Here is an 18,104-nt window from a genome sequence, read left to right as displayed (position 1 = left end):
TGCCATCCAGCCATCTCATCCTCTGTCATCCCCTTCTCCTCCTGTCCCCGATCCCTCCCAGCATCAGGGTCTTTTCCAATGAGTCAGCTCTTCACGTGAAGTGGCCTAAGTATTGGAGTTTCAGCTTCAGCATCAGTCCTTCCAGTGAACACCCAGAACTGATCTCCCCTGGGATGGACTGGTTGGATCTCCTTGCAGTCCAAGGGACTCTCAAGAGTCTTCTTCAACACCACAGTTCAAAAGCATCAATTTTTCAGTGCTCAGCTTTCTTCACAGTCCAACTCTCACATCCATACATGACCACTGGAAAAACCATAGCCTCGACTAGACAGACCTTTGTAGGCAAAGTAATGTCTCTGCTTTTTAATATGCTGTCTAGGTTGGTCATAACTTTCCTTCCAAGGAGTAAGCATCTTTTAATTTCATGGCTGCAATCACCATCTGCAGTGATTTTGGAGCCCCCAAAAATAAAGTCTGACACTATTTCCACTGGTTCCCCATCTGTTTCTTATGAAATGATAGGACCAGATGCCATGATCTTAGTTTTCTGAATGTTGAGCTTAAAGCCAATTTTTTCAGTCTCCTCTTTAACTTTTATCAAGAGGCTTTTTAGTTCCTCTTCACTTTCTGCCATAAGGGTGGTGTCATCTGCATGTCTGAGGTTATTGATATTTCTTCTGGCAATCTTGATTCCAGCTTGGGCTTCATCCAGACCAGCATTTCACATGATATACTCTGCATATAAGTTAAATAAACAAGGTGACGATATACAGCCTTGATGTACTCCTTTCCGAATTTGGAACCAGTCCATTGTTCCATCTCTGATTCTAGCTGTTGCTTCTTGACGTGCATACGGATTTCTCAGGAGGCAGGTCAGGGGGTCTGGTATTCCCATCTCTTGAAGAATTTTCCACAGGTTGTTGTGATCCACACAGTCAAAGGCTTTGGTGTAATCAATAAAGCAGAAGTAGATGTTTTTCTGGAACTCTCTTGCTTTTTCAGTGATCCACCAGACGTTGACAACTTAATCTCTGCTTTCTCCACCTTTTCTAAATCCAGCTTGAACATCTGGAAGTTCAGGGTTCATGTACTGTTGAAGCCAGGCTTGTAGAATTTTGAGCATTACTTTGCTAACATGTGAGATGAGGGCAATCGTGTGGTAGTTTGAACATTCTTTGGCATTGCCTTTCTTGGGGATTGGAATGAAAACTGACCTTTTCCAGTCCTGTGGCCACAGCTGAGTGTTCCACATTTGCTGGCATATTGAGTGCAGCACTTTCACAGCATCATCTTTTAGGATTTGAAATAGCTCAACTGGAATTCCATCACCTCCACTTGCTTTGTTTGTAGTGATGCTTCTTAAGACCCACTTGTCTTCACATTCCAGAATGTCTGGCTCTAGGTGAGTGATTGCACCATCATGGTTATCTGGGTCGTGAAGATCTTTTTTTGTACAGTTCTTCTGTGTATTCTTGCCACTTTTTTTTTTTTTTTTTTTGGCGACCTTTTCTTAATATCTTCTGCTTCTGTTAGGTTCATACAGTTTCTGTCCCTTATTGTGCCTATCTTCGCATGAAATGTTCCCTTGATCTCTCTAGTTTTCTTGAAGAGATCTCTAGTCTTTCCCATTCTATTGTTTTCCTCTATTTGTTTGCACTGATCACTGAGGAAGGCTTTCTTATCTCCTTGCTGTTCTTTGGAACACTGCATTCACATGGGTATATCTTTCCTTTCCTACTTTGCCTTTCGCTTCTCTTCTTTTCTCAGTTATTTGTAAGGTCTCCTCTGACAACCATTGTGCCTTTTTGCATTTCTCTCTTTTTTGGGGATGGTTTTGTCACTGCCTCCTGTACAATGTCACGAACCTCCATCCATAGTTCTTCAGGTACTCTCTACCAGATCCATCCCTTGAATCTATTTCTCACTTCCACTTATAATCATAAGGGATTTGATTTAGGTCATCCCTGAATGGTCTAATGGTATAATAAAACAGTACATTATTATAAACTATTAAATAATATGTAATGTATTATGAATATTATATAATAAAATATGTTATAAAACAGTAAAGTATAATAAAACTACATGATAAATAATGTTTAAATATCTATTATCATGTGTCAGAATAAAAACAAAATCACAAAAGTAAGGAGAAATTTATATTTTAACCCTTAGTATATTTCTGTCAACATGGAATGAATAAACTTTCTGCTGAAGTGGAAATTAGCTGATGCTCTTATGTTTTTCTTGAGGCAAGTCTGGATTCATGAATTTTAGTTGTAGTGGCTGGTCCTTAGCCATTCATTCTTCCTTATTCCCTTCCCTGTATCCTGCTATTCACTTTCTATTAGTGTGATAATTTTGAACATGAAAAGTTCTTTTGCTAGGGAAATAAAATATTAAATTTCTGACAGTGAATATCTCAAATGAGGTTATATGCTTAAAATAAAGATTGAAAAGCAGTCACCTTTTGAATGAAATTACCTAACTGAAGTTACTCTCAAAGCCACTGACATTCATTAGAGTGTACTAGAGTACATTCCAAGTAAAAATTCCTCTGATCAAAAAAAAAAAAAAAAATCATGGGAGTAGTTTATGGTTTACCATATCAACTGTCCTTTATTTTAAATACAAAGAGGAAAAACTTACATTTGTGTGGAGTTATTTGAGAACAGTTCCATAAAGAGGAAATTATTGCCAACAGAAAAGTATATTAAACTGCTGTTATGTTGACCATTTGCAGTACATGAGCTTAAAGTATGTGTTAGTCTTTTTGTTTGTTTCTTTGTTTCCAGGTTTGTTTGTTTGTAGCCAGCTTCCCATCAAAAGTAAGAGAAGACATTAAAATTTTCATTCTTTCTGGGCTGCTTCCTTCCTGAAGAGCAATGGAGGCATTGTTAAGTGGAAGAGGATTAATCACATCTCTGATTTTCTTCCTGTTAAAATTCTCAACAGCTGTTGATATACCACTTTCAGGTAAAGTGACAACATTCAATACCTACTTTGGAAGCCCATATTTGCATTTTGATTTTCAAGTTGAATAATTATGTATTGAACATGTGATTTTTCTGCCATATTTCTACCAATCTTACAGTAATCTACATGGAATTCATGTTCTCCTTTTAAATTTTTCAGAAGGCTTATACTTGGCTGCTTGCTATAATTAATTAATTTTGCAGCTCAGGCTTTTATACTCTTAGGCAAACTTGGCACATAACAAGAAATATAACCTATAGATCAGGTGATATTTTACCATGTAAGGTAATCTGCAATGTTAGCAACAGTTATTTCTTTTATGTATTTGATTAGTTTATTATAGAGAGAGTTGTGACTCAGAAGTTAATGGCATTCAACCAATCAGGACAAAAGAGGAGCTGAATGAACTTTGTATTGTTTTTCACAATAATTATCTATTCAAGAATGAAAATAATTAGAAAAATATTTAAAATGCATTTTCATAGTACACAACTAAAAATGTAATATGATAACACCTCTGCAAATTTAAAGCATTCTATGGGGTGAATGCATATCAAAATGTTAGTCATTTAGGGGGTATATGTATCTTAGCATATGTTGGTATCAATAAAAATGGATGTAAATCTTTAACCATTATAAATAGTTAACCATTATAAATAGTAACTAGAAGTTGAAAAATAGCATACCTGGAAACACAATTTATGTAATAATGTATCAAGTATTTAAAGTACAATTTAGGAGAATTTCTCTTGTTTATAAGCACTTGGGATTATTTTCATATTTTTATCCATACAGTTCAAGTATTGATCCCTACTGTCTCTTTTATACCTAATTTGGAGAGTCATAATATAAGATATATTGATCATTATAGTCTTAGCATTGGAAATATTCTTTGCAGATCATCTAAACATCAAAGGATTAGTCTTGACAACTCAGACCTATTGTACAGATGTACAAATTTAAAGTTCTGTTTTATTCAAAGTGAAAATCTGTTAGCCTACACATTGTATATATTGGCCTATATGTACAAACACTGGTTGAAAACCTGAAATGATACATCTTTAGTTGATTCTTTGGGTTTGAATATGCAGTGCCAAATTAAGAGCAAGGTTCTTAGCGATCCTTATAGAAAAGAGGTTAATAATTTTACATTTTCTTCCCAGTAGTGCCAAAGATGTACTGGGATTCCTGATTCAGATTTCTGAGCAGAGACTATACATTTTCCTTCCATCTTTTTCATTCAGTTCATCAGTGGTGATAGGAAATTTTGTATTAGTACATAAGACACATTTTTTTTTTTTAATTTCTGGCTGTCTCAGTTACTTATGCATTTTCATGCTGTAATGTCCTTAGACAACAGTTGTTATAAAATATTAATGACATGTTTTCAGAACATCTGAAAATTACCCATTTATTTCAGTACTCTAGAGCTCTCACTGGCAAATGAAGTAAGGCAGGTATTCAGTTTGAATGTCAACGAGTTTGGTGTCTCTGTAATTGGCCTAATTATGGAGGAAAAGATTTATAATGTAGAATATATATTCTTATAAACACCCAAAGGTTATTAGCTTCATTCCCTGAATAATTAGTTATGGCTGAGACTTTACAACCTTAGCAAATTTAACAAAGAATAATGTTCTAATAAACAAGTTGTTCACAAGTTACTAGGTGATATCTTAGGGACCATTGCTATTGTGCATCACCCCTCATCATATAACTGTAACAACATTTAGATAATATGAATTTGCAATATGCTCAAGACCTGCTCTACACAGAAAGAGGTGGTAGTCAGAAACAAGGTAAATGTCAATGAAGTTATGAATGTTTTCCGCATGTTATTAAAGTGTTTATAAATATCCAGTGGATAAAGCCTGAACTTGGGCTATTGCCACTAAACTGGTAAAATTCAGTTATCAGATTCGTTAGGCAAAAGTAAAGAAAATTGAATTTTAGAATTGGAAATGGCTGAGTTGTTATACTAGGCTGGCCACTGGTGTTCAAAATGTGATTCATGGACCACTCCAGGTCACAGAGATTTGTTCAGGCAGTCCATTAGATCGAATGTTTCATAATAATACCAAGATGTCACTTTTTACTTTTCCACCATGTTGATATTCCACTCTGCACTGATGTTCCAAAAGCAATGGTGCTAGAAAGGTACTTGCCCAGCACAGATCAAGGCATTGGCACCAAACTTATGGGATTCCCCAGGACCATATACTTACATTAAAATAGCAACAACAAAAATTCTAAAAAGAAAAAGTTTTGCTTAAGACTGTCCTTGTTGATGCTTTTGAACTGTGGTGTTGGAGAAGACTCTTGAGAGTCCCTTGGACTACAAGGAGATCCAACCAGTCCATCCTAAAGGAGATCAGTCCTGGGTGTTCATTGGAAGGACTCATGCTGAAGCTGAGACTTCAGTACTTTGGCCACCTCGTGCAAAGGGTTGACTCATTGGAAAAGACCCTGATGCTGGGAGGGATTGAGGGCAGGAGGAGAAGGGGACAACAGAGGATGAGATGGCTGGATGGCATCACCGACTCGATGGACATGAGTTTGAGTAAACTCCCGGAGTTGGTGATGGAGAGGGAGGCCTGGCGTGCTGCGATTCATGGGGTCGCAAAGAGTCGGACACGACTGAACAACTGAACTGAACTGTCCTTGTTGAAGCAGTTAAGCGTTATTGATTTTATTAAATCTTCATCCTTGAGTACATTCTTCTTAATATTCTGTAGGATGAATTTGGAAATAAATATAAAATAATTCTGCTATGTAACAAAGGACTATGACAGTCTGCCTTCCTTGATTGTTTCATTATGTGAGTGCCATGCCAGATAGCATTTTTACTGATGGGCAAAATTGCATTACTTTGATGGATATTTTCCCCAAAATGAACCATGGGAGCCTGTCACTTCAACAGAAATAACTGATAATATGTATTGTCAGTGATAAAATATGAGTGTTTAGGCACATATTAGAATTGTGCAAAGCTTGTATCCTCTACTGAGGCTGACAGCATCTCCACAGTAAGACATTTCTACGATCAATGATATTAACAAATGTGAAATTTTAATATTGTGTAATGACATGTGTCAGTATCTGGAAGATTTACATAACTCAGTTAACTGATAGTTTTTCCAGATGAATATTACATGTCACAAAATCATGCATGATTTAAAAAGCACCCGTGCATAAAACATTTTAATTTGACAGAATATGAAAAGAAATCCATAGAGTTTCAGATTTCATATTGCAAGAAACCTTTAAGAAACTATACTTGGTGAGTTTTGGGGTACTATCCAAAAACATTTCCCACAAAAATCTGAAAGTGAAAGTCTCTCAGTCATGTCTGACTCTTTGAGGTCCCATGGAATGTAGTCTGTGGAATTCTCCAGGCCAGAATACCTTTCCTTTCTCCATGGGATCTTCCCAACTCAGGGATCGAAGCCTGGTCTCCTGCATTGCAGTCAGATTCTTTACCAGCCGAACCACAAGCGAAGCCCACAAAAATCAGAAAGAACTATAAAATATCTCAGCCATATTTTAGGTACACATCTATGTAAGGCTGGCTTTTCTTCATTTATTGCAACAAACAACTTACTGTAACATATGGAGTACAGAGGTAGATACGAGAATCCAGCCGTTGTCCATTAAGATATTAGAGATTTGTAATAATGTAAAACAATGCCACTTTTCTCACTGCATTCAGTATTTTTGATGAAATGTTATTTACTTTAACACATAATAGGATTGTTTTAAGTGAATATTTAGAAGATTTTTCACTTTTAATTCTAATATGGTAAATATTGTTAAATACAACCTACCTTTACAAAACCACTGGAAGATATAATATTTAAGAAGGCAAAGGGATCCAATGACCAAAATGTCTGTTTACTTGGCTTGAGTCTCTAATTGTACAAATGAGAAAAGTAGAGTGTGGCTCCGAGCCTGGCTTAGGGTCACAGGGTTTGGGGCCTGTTTGTAATTCCACTGTGGAATACCACCCGTGTGTATCACACTCAGAAAATGCTTTCTCAGAGCCTATTTGCCAAAGTCAGGTTTCAGCTACTGAACCATTTATGCTTTCTTACGAATTCAATCCTGTTTTCTTACAGAGCTTGTTACAGATGTACTAAAATTGTAGTGTTTTCCTTTGAAAGCTATTGAATGCTCCATGACAGATTTTTAACATATATCATGATTGGTGTCCTGTTTTAAAACTTAATCCACCCACTGGAAAAAAAAAAATAATAATAATAATAAAAAAAAATAAAAAATAAAATAAAATAAAAACAGTGAATAAAAAAAAAAAAAAACTTAATCCAAGTTTGAATCTTCAGCGTTAGGACGTTTATTTTATGGTCATAATTCTCAGAAATGCCATCCCTCTGCTTGGATTGGTGAGCTACAAAGCTATCCGCTACTTCTTATATTTGTCTGGAAGATATTTAACATGTCCAAATGAAAAAAAAAATTATCACAAGATGAAGGAGTATCTGAATTTGTGGAATCCTCTTCAAAGAAACTGTTATATATTAGCTATTATTTTTAGCCTAACAATCATTAGTGTTAAATTCTATAAGGAGGAGAATACCCTCAAGCTCCCAAGGTGGAAAAATATATTAAAAAAATTTATAAATTGGAAGTGAACAAATGAAAAACAAGCTCAGGGGAAATATAACAAAATCAATAAATGGAAATAAAAATAAAGAGGAAAGGGTTATTTTTTGGTAATCATTAGCAAAATATTTCATCATTTAAATATGCTGTTATTCATTCATGGCATGACTGTGGGAAACTGCTATGCTCATAGGTTGTTTGTGGTAAATATCCTCTTTGACATGTTTACATTTATCCAGGGTCATTACCATTTGTATCCATGCCTATAAATTTATCATAGGTAACTAATTCAATAAAGGAAAGATCTATATACTTGAGGAATGAAAAAATAGTCAATTTCCAAAAATAAAATTATTAGGTAAGTTATCAAATAATGGTCAGTGACCAAACATTGTCAATTGCCAATGACCAAACCAAGTAAAAATGCATAAACATATCAACATAGGTGAAATGCCAATATAAACTTGGATGTTTTAAAATTACATTGTTACATTATTCTGGGTTTATAAAAATATATGACAACCTAGATGGATGCAGTGAAGTATATTCCCTACCGCTAACTACATTTTGCAAAGAGGAGGTCAGAGCTGTTCTCTAATTGTACTTACTAATATAGAAAGAGTGTTTAAATTATTTTTGTTGTAGCTAAACTGACTTCAACCAGTTTTTGGAGAGCACATGATTTAAGTACATATTTTAATATTTAGTTCAACAGGTTCCAACAATCGTGAAGCAGTCAACAGTGCAAGTTGCCTTTCCTTTTGATGAATATTTTCAAATTGAATGTGTAGCTAAAGGAAATCCAGAACCAAAGTGAGTATTTTTTTTCAAACTAAGTAGTTGTTTAAAAGTATACAATCCTTTATACTAAATTTTACTCTAATCTTTATAAGCTTATTGGACTATAAATCTACACATTATTGAAAGTAAAAATTTCCAAGTGAATGATAGCTGCATCTATAAAAACAAAGCTTGGTTATTTTACGCATCTTCTTTTGCCAGTTAAAATTATTTTTATCATAAATCATCTTAACGTTAAATATTTAGCATACGCTTTGGTACTGTGGAAACATACACCAGTTATTTATGGGTGAACAAGCTAGATAGAAAATAGAAAATACTTTATTCTACTTATTGAAAGGTTGCATTTATTAAACCAAAGTTAATATATTTGTAAATGTTATTCTATACATATTTATTATTGCATGTCTTAAATGTGACACATATGTTCAGTGAATAGTTTGTTACTTGATATTTTAAAATTTGTTATAGAGATGTTAACTCAGGTGGCAAAATACAAATGACATGGTATATTTTATCTAGTATTTTATTATTAATGAAAAAATTGTTACTATAGGTAATTATAATCCCTGAAAGTTTTTTCTAAGTACCTACTAGTTTGGAGAGAAAGAACTGTGTGAGTACTGAAATTAAGGAGGAAAAAGATATGAAGAGAATTCAAGTTTTTTAAGGTTCTAAATGATTCTAGAATGAGAAGCAAACCTACAGACTTTTATTGATTTACCTGATCATTTTACATTCATCAAGGATGAAAGAATGGAAATTATTTTAAATTGTGTTGTGAATAACATTTTTATTGCCTGATAATTGCTTAATAATTTTAAAAATTATTAGTGAATCATTAACATTCTTAATTGTCATTTTTCTGTCTTTTACCAACTATAATATATTTCATATATGTGAATATGGGTAAATTGTAACGGAATGAAGGAGAATGTATTAATCACTGCAAATATGGATCAATCAATATTATTATATATAAACATTGGTTAGCTTGATTATATCAGGAGATAAGACCATACAGTCATGGGAGATTGTTAATGATGAGCTATATTTATCATGTCAATATCCAGTATCAAGTTTAATTATGAACTACTAATTCAAAATCATGAATTAAGTATCTGCTATTAGCACTATTTATTCTTCTCAAGTCATATCTAATATAGTTATGTAAGAATTTTTTAATGACTATAGATACTGAAAGAATACTTAATACTACATTATTATTTTCATTAGATAATTGATATTATATCTGAAAACTCAATAAAATTCAATGGACAAAAGCAAAGTTTTATACATATGAAATAAGTGGTCAGTTTTTCTTTTTTTAAAGGTGTAAATAAATGCCTTATTATGTAAAACAGAAAATAATTAGAAAACAAGAAAGAAAAAAAAATCCCATCATAATAGTAAAAGGAACAAATCCAGAAATTCCATTTGTTAGTAACAGCAATATCACCAAAAGTGATATAGCAAAAACTATGTAACATAATTATGTAGCATGTATACTAGGTAGTAGGATTAAAGAAAACTTGAATGAATGAAAAGATATAACATGGCACAAATTGGAAATGTTTAATTTTGAATATACAGAGTTATCCTAGTCAAGGTATTAGAATTTTAAAGAAATGATTCTATATGTTATTTGTACCTAAAACCAAAAAAATATAAAATATGCAGAGAGAAAAGAAGTAAGAGAAGTTGTCAGGAGACAGGCATGCTCCTAAGAAAATTATGTCTCATAAGATTTTGTTATTCTTTTTGAATAAGCGTCAGATTATATAAGACTATGTCATCCTGGAGCGTATTCAAATTGGTATGCATTATTAATATATAAAATAAAATCTAATTGGGAAGTCACTATATATCTATTCAATTTTAAAGATTAAAAACAAAAAAAAAAACCTTTTTATAACCATGTCCATTGAACTGACACTGTTACATATGGGAGTGGGAATTAAATTGTGTATGTTTTTTCTGGAATATAATTCTTCAGTGCTTATCAAAAGTGATGAAATATTTCCTATGTTATTGGATTATCAATCTCACTTTTAAGGAATTAGCCTAATAAAATATTTGGAAAAGTACCACCCAAAATAAATATGTAGAGTTTTTGTAACAATATTGTTCATAAAAGAGAAAAAGTGAAAATGGTTAGGTAAATTAATTAGTAACCATAAGACAGAAGATAATATAGTCATAAAATCTATCTTTAGGGCATTGTAATAATTGGAAAAACTCAAATGGAAAAATTATACACTCATTGTGGTCTCAATTATGTTACAAATATGTCTAAAAATATTGATAAACTATATCACCCAATTTGATAATAATTGCTTGTGTGTTTTTGAATTTTGAGTGAGCTCTTCTCAAATACACACATACACACATACATGGACATATTGTATATTTATAATTTTTAGTCTCCAAATAATGTAATATCTCAAATATCAGTAAAGATCCTACATTATCTTTTTAATTAGATAAGTTTTAAAATATATCTTTAATTTTAAAAGAACAGAATGAAACCTATGCTTTTTTCCCCTTCCAATTGTCACAGCTTTTTCATGGCTTGTGTATCAATCAGTTCTGGCTGCTACAATAAAAATATCATGGACTGAATGGCTTAAACAACAGACACATATTTCTCACAGCTCTGGTGGTGAGAAGATCCAAGACCAAGTCGCTGACAGATTTAGTATCACTGACAGCTTTGGTGTCTGGTGATGACCTGCTTGCTGTTCACAGCCAGTCATCTTCTTGGAACCTCACATGGCAGAAGGGAGCAAGAATGGGATCTCTTTTATAAGGACACCAATCCCATTTGTGAGGACCTCACCCTCATGACATAATCACCTCTCCAAGGCCCTACCCTCAAATACTATTACAATACATTGGGAAATAGACTTCAACATATGAATTTTAGGGAGACATAAACATTAAATCTACAGCAGTTTATAAGATTTCTCAGATTATTTTAGATACTTTTTTTGTATTGTTATATTCAGTTAAATAGATGTGTATAAACACTTTTTTATTTTCAAATGTCTCAGTTTTCTTATTCCTGTATATTTGTTTGAAAATAAGTTATGATTTTTTTCAGGGTTGCTAACTTTAGTTTTATCTTACAGATTCTTGTGGAATAAGGATGACAAGCCTTTTAATCTCTCTGACCCTCGGATAATTGTATCTAACAATGGGGGGACTTTCAGGATACCAAATGACGGGCACATATCTCACTTTCAAGGAAAATACCGCTGCTTTGCTTCTAATAAGCTGGGGATTGCTATGTCAGAAGAAATCGAGTTTATAGTTCCTAGTAAGTATTTCAGTGCTTCCCAGGTGGCAGAGTGGTAAAGAAGCCACTTGCCAATGCAGGAAATGTGGGTTCAGTCCCTGGTTGGGGAAGATCCCCTAGAAAAGGAAATGGCAACCCACTCCAGTCTTCTTGCCTGGAGAATTCCATGGAGAGAGGAACCTGGCTGGACTATAGTCCATGGGGTTGCAAAAGAGTCAGACACAACTTAACAACTTAATAGGCAGCAACAGTAAGTATTACAGAGATTTCATTTAATATTTTAGTGAAGTTTAGTAGGAGTTATACTAGGCTGCAATGAAATAAGATTGTTAGTTTAATCAACTTATAATTGCCTTATATTTTATTTATAGGGGAAATTATCTTCCAGGTCTTGATATTTAGAAGTTGATGACCTTGAAAGTGACATTGTTTCACGGCGTTTCACTAATAATACATGTAACATGGGGAAAAATAGTATTTGTTTTGCTTCATCGAATGAAGTTAAATATATTAGATTTGGCTAGGTTATGCTTCAGCCACAAGTAATCCCCAAGCCCTTGTGTTAATATAGGGTTGTTCCTTGATGAGGCAGTTTGCTGTAGGTCTGGCAGCTCTTCAGAGCAACTGTTCTCCATGTAGCTTATCAGAGATCCTAACTGATGGGTATACCATCATCCTGTCTCTGTACCATGTGAAACTTGTACCATCTGGGTCAGAGAGTGGGGGTATAGAACACTGCTTCCCACAAGAAGTTACACAGGCAGCTTCTACTCACCTTCTTAGGTGGAGCAGAACAAATGGCTTAGCCCCACCTAACTTCAGTATGAGTGCCCAGCCATATTAGTATATGTTAGTAATATCTTCCATACATCATAACCATGGAAAATTACAAGCTCCCTTACCATTAAAGCTGTTATTTATCAGTAAATATCCCCAGGAGTAAGCAACTTCTTTATTCAGTTCAGTTCAGTCACTCAGTCGTGTCCGACTCTTTGCGACCCCATGAACCGCAGCACACCAGGCCTCCCTGTCCATCACCAACTGCCGGAGTTTACCCAAACCCATGTCCATTGAGTCGGTGATGCCATCCAAACATCTCATCCTCTGTCATCACCTTCTCCTCCTGCCCTCAATCTTTCCCAGCATCAAGGTGTTTTCCAATGAGTCGGCTCTTCGCATCAGGTGGCCAAAATATTGGAGTTTCAGCTTCAACATCAGTCCTTCCAGTGAACACCCAGGACTGATCTCCTTTAGGATGGACTCATTGGGTCTTCTTGCAGTCCAAGGGACTCTCAAGAGTCTTCTCCAACACCACAGTTCAAAAGCATCAATTCTTTGACGCTCAGCTTTCTTTATAGTCCAACTCTCACATCCATACATGACTGCCGGAAAAACCATAGCCTTGACTAGATGGACCTTTGTGGACAAAGTAATGTCTCTGCTTTTTAATATGCTATCTAGGTTAGTCATAATTTTCCTTCCAAGGAGTAAGCGTCTTTTAATTTCATGGCTGCAGTCACCATCTGCAGTGATTTTGAAGCCCCCCAAAATAAAGTCAGCCACTGTTTCCACTGTTTCCCCATCTTTCTGCCATGAAGTGATGGTACTGGATGCCATGATCTTAGTTTTCTGAGTGTTGAGCTTTAAGCCAACTTTTTCAGTCTCCTCTTTGACTTTCATCAAGAGGCTCTTTAGTTCTTCAGTTTCTGACATAAGGGTGCGGTCATCTACATATCTGAGATTATTGATATTTCTCCCAGCAATCTTGATTCCAGCTTGTGCTTCCTCCAGCCCAGCATTTCCCATGATGTACTCTTCATATAAGTCAAATAAGCAGGGTGACAATATACAGCCTTGACATAGTCCTTTTCCTATTTGGAACCAGTCTGTTGTTCCATGTCCAGATCTAACTGTTCTTTCCTGACCTGCATACAGATTTCTTAACATGCAGATCAGGTGGTCTGGTATTCCCATCTCCTTCAGAATTTTCAACAATTTATTGTGATCCACATGTTCCTGTGCCATCGCAGGCGCCAATATGATACTGGAGATAATGGAGAAATAATTCCAGAAAGGATGAAGGGATGGAGCCAAAACAAAAACAACACCCAGTTGTGGATGGGACTGGTGTTAGAAGCAAGGTCTGGTGCTAAAAAGAGCAATACTTCATAGGAACCTGGAATATCCATGAATCAAGGCAAATTGGAAGTGGTCAAACAGGAGATGGCAAGAGTGAACATCAACATTCTAGGAATCAGTGAACTAAGATGGACTGGAATGGGTGAATTTAACTCAGATGACCATTATGTCTACTACTGTGGGCAGGAATCCCTTAGAAGAAATGGAGTAGCCCTCATAGTCAACAAAAGAGTCTGAAATGCAGTACTTGGATGCAATCTCAAAAACGACAGAATGATCTCTGTTCGTTTCCAAGGTAAACCATTTAGTATCACAGTAATCCAAGTCTATGCCCTGACCAGTAATGCTGAAGAAGCTGAAGTTGAACGGTTCTATGAAGACCTACAAGACTTTCTAGAACTAACACCCAAAAAAGATGTCCTTTTCATTATAGGGGACTGGAATGCAAAAGTAGGAAGTCAAGAAACACCTGGAGTAACAGACAGATTTGGCCTTGGAGTACAGAATGAATCAGGGCAAAGGCTAATAGAGTTCTGCCAAGAAAATGTACTGGTCATAGCAAACACCCTCTTCCAACAACACAAGAGAAGACTCTACACATGGATATCACCAGATGGTCAATACTGAAATCAGATCGATTATATTCTTTTCAGCCAAAGATGGAGAAGCTCTATACAGTCAGCAAAAACAAGACCGGGAGCTGACTGTGGCTCAGATCATGAACTCCTTATTGCCAAATTCAGACTTAAATTGAAGAGAGTGGGGAAAACCACTAGTCCATTCAGGTATGACCTAAATCAAATCCCTTATGACTATACAGTGGAAGTAAGAAATAGGTTAAGGGACTAGATCTGATAGACAGAGTGCCTGATGAACTATGGATGGAGGTTCATGATATTGTACAGGATACAGGAGTCAAGAGCATCCCCAAGAAAAAGAAATGCAAAAAAGCAAAATGGCTGTCTGAGGAGGCCTTAAAAATAGCTGTGAAAAGAAGAGAAGTGAAAAGCAAAAGAGAAAAGGAAAGATATACCCATTTGAATACTTACTTATTACCAGATCTGATCTCTGTAGCATGGGATCTCTGAATACTGACTTTCACATTTGGTCATTTTCCTGAATTTTAAGGTATCCAGTACTACTTGATTCTAACCAAAGGCTTTGAAGAAAAAATTCTTAGATGCAAAACAGAAACTCTTGACAGTTTTATAATTTCTTCTTGCAGAGTTCTAGACCTTTCAGGATATGGACACCTTATGTTGGGGGAGTAGAGTGTACAGAAACCGGGGGAGATCAAAAAATGAAAAACATGTGTGTGTTATCCTTAAAGTTGGGACAGGAAACTGGGTTTAAATTTTTTAAGTTTTCTGTATTGTTCTAGAGAAGAGACTATAACTCAAATTCAAAATCTTAACAAGTATGTGTCTTAAAATGTATAGAATAGTTACACTATACATATAGAACAAAATGTGAGTGATTATCAAGCTCTGCTATCAAGAAGAAAAAGAAAAAGGCAAGAAAAGAGAGAAAAAGAACTATAGACATAAATTTAAACATATTGTTAATTAAAGATGAAAGTAAATAGACTAAATGCTCCAAAATTTAAAAAGTTATAAGCTATTTACCACATTACACATCTAAATCATGAGAAAATAAGATTGTTGAAACCAAAAGGGGGAAAAGATGTTTCATCTTTTTAATAGATAGATAGATTTATTGAATAAATACTGTTCAAAAGAAAAGTACATATAGCTCTATTAATATCAATCAAAATAGACTTTATTTTATAAAGGCTCCCTGGAGATTAATGTACCATGCATACATAATATGAAAGTGTATGGAGCAGAAATAGAAGCACAAAGAGAAATAGACAAATCTACCATAGTGGTGAAAGATGTAACATGTGTTTCATTATTTGGGAGCTCAAGCAGAGGAAACATTAGAAAAGTACATGGAGATTAAAAGTACCCAATCACAAGCTCTAGCTAATCAGCATGTATGGAACATTATACCTGAAACTTCAGACTGTTTTTCAGTATTTGATGATACATTAGCTATGAAGCAAATATGACCAAAATACAATTCAGAAATGGGTATTTAAAAAATCCAGAAAAAACATTGCAAATGAATATAACTGAAGATAATATTAATGTATTTATAAATAATTTTACAGATCTCTAAGTTGGAGAAAGAAATGGCAACCCAGTCCAGTATTCTTGCCTAGAGAATCCCATGGACAGAGAACCCTGGCAGGCTATTGTCCATGGGGTCGCAAAGAATCAGATACAACTTAGTGACTAAGCCACCACCATCAAGTAAAAAGCAAAAAAGAAAGTGGCAAAAGATATAAACTTGTACCTCAGACTGAAATACTCAATACAAATATAAAAATGTGCTTAATATAATGAGTAATCAGAAATAGAGCTATTGTAACCTAAATAACAAAAGCATTTGATTCCTACAAAATTGGGAAATACAGCAGAATCTGAAAGTAGCAATTTTACGTGGTACTTTGTGGGCAGGAGGAGAAGTGGACGACAGAGGACGAGATGGCTGGATGGCATCACCGACTTGCTGGGCATGAGTTTGAGTGAACTCTGGGAGTTGGTGATGGACAGGGAGGCCTGGCGTGCTGCGATTCGTGGGGTCCCGAAGAGTCGGACAGGATTGAGCGACTGAACTGAACTGTGGGCCGCATAACACGTATCCATCATGGAGAGTACAGTTTACTGCTTGGACTGTGGAGCATATTGGTCGCTGCCTGCTTAGTCAAAGATACTCTCACCAATGCCCAGAAATTCCTCTTCTTTGCTCATGTGCATGTGCCCCTTACCCATGTGCGCCAGGAATAGCTGTGGCAGCATTGTTTGTGTTTTAGAAATATACTGAACAAAAACACAAGTTCATTTGTGACATAATGAAATAATTGTGGCATATTCATACAAAAATTACTCAGCAGTGAAGACTGATGAACCTTAGAGATGTGCTGAACAATGAAAACAAATCTCTAAAAGAAACATAAAATGTGATTTCATTTATATAAGATCAATATATGTAAAAATTAATAGAATATTATTTAGGATTATCATTTCATGTGGTAAAATCATAATGCATAACAAGAGAATGATGAAAACAAAATTTAGGATGGTAGTTACCTCTAACGGGATGTGGAACAGGGAGGATTATTACTATAATAATCTATCTACACCAGATAGAAAGGTAACAGTGCTTTTCTGTTTCTCTTATGATGGGTGGTGGGTAAAGAGTGTTGCATGTCTTTCTTTTTATTCTTTACATTTATTTTATGTGGTCTTTATATATACAAAAATAATTAGTATGTAACATACTGATTTGTCTTAGATATACTGAATTATTAAGTGTGATGTTAGGGCATAGTAGTGGGCAGAGTAGTGACATACAGACTTGAAAACTGGCCTCTGGAGTTTGGGTTTGAAATGACAGTAGTGAATGTTCATGAATTCTAGGTTAGAACACTGATTGAGAATCATAAAGTCACATAGATATAACAATACAGCCATAGTTATAGTTCTATATTATAGACTATATTGCATCATTTATATTATTATAAACTATAATATAGTGTATAATATAGATTGATAAGTATATAAGATAATTAACTGAAGTAAGATGAGGACGTAGGAGACCGAGGGAGAGGAAAGAAAGATATAAAAAAAAAAAATCTGTTGTACCAGACAAGGCATTAGGCTGATCCCTAACCTGAATTCTAGTGGTTGCTATGGAGACACAAAGGAACAGGCAGTTGCTAGACCTATAGCAGAGAAATGGTACATTTTAGTATAAGGTTGTGCAATTAAAGGATTTTGAAAAGAAAATGTTTTCTGTCATTATCAAAGCAGACCAAGTGAAGGCATGAACAATGTAAGGGTAATTCTGGCCAGAATTGGCTAGTATCGTAATTAAGAGATGAGAGTTGAATCTGAGCTATGTAGTGGATAATTGCACCATTTTTTCTGGTGCTGTAGAAAAGAGGAAAGTAAATTAGGTTTCTCATGCATCATTTCCAGCTCCTCCTAAAATTACTTCATCATCTAACACCTTTCTGCAATTATTTATATGTTGAATAGGACCATCAGCCCAGTTCTTAGGAGTTTATAAATCAGAGACCATTTAAGGCTTCCTACAAGTTTTATCAATTGATTCTTCTCTTAAGGTGTAGAGAATTGATTCTTCATTTATATTACACTCTGTGATATGAGTTTTAAAGTTTGTAAAACTTTAAAGTTTTAAC

At 34.8% G+C, this 18,104-nt stretch overlaps 1 protein-coding gene across 1 annotated transcript in view; it reads left to right on the top strand.

Annotated features, from left to right (window-relative positions):
* The window catches only part of CHL1 (cell adhesion molecule L1 like), a 219,151-nt gene that overhangs the window by 128,946 nt on the left and 72,101 nt on the right, over positions 1–18,104 (top strand). The window contains exons 4-6 of the mRNA XM_061128058.1: positions 2,796–2,976; positions 8,304–8,409; positions 11,529–11,716. Coding sequence (XP_060984041.1) covers positions 2,886–2,976; positions 8,304–8,409; positions 11,529–11,716 — 385 coding nt within the window. The 5' untranslated portion in view covers positions 2,796–2,885. The remainder of the gene's footprint in view (positions 1–2,795; positions 2,977–8,303; positions 8,410–11,528; positions 11,717–18,104) is intronic.

The sequence above is a fragment of the Dama dama genome, chromosome 24 (genome assembly GCF_033118175.1).
Source record: "Dama dama isolate Ldn47 chromosome 24, ASM3311817v1, whole genome shotgun sequence".
NCBI lineage: Eukaryota > Metazoa > Chordata > Mammalia > Artiodactyla > Cervidae > Dama > Dama dama.
Note: the sequence above shows the minus strand (reverse complement) of the source record. Positions and strands in the feature narration are given on the sequence as shown.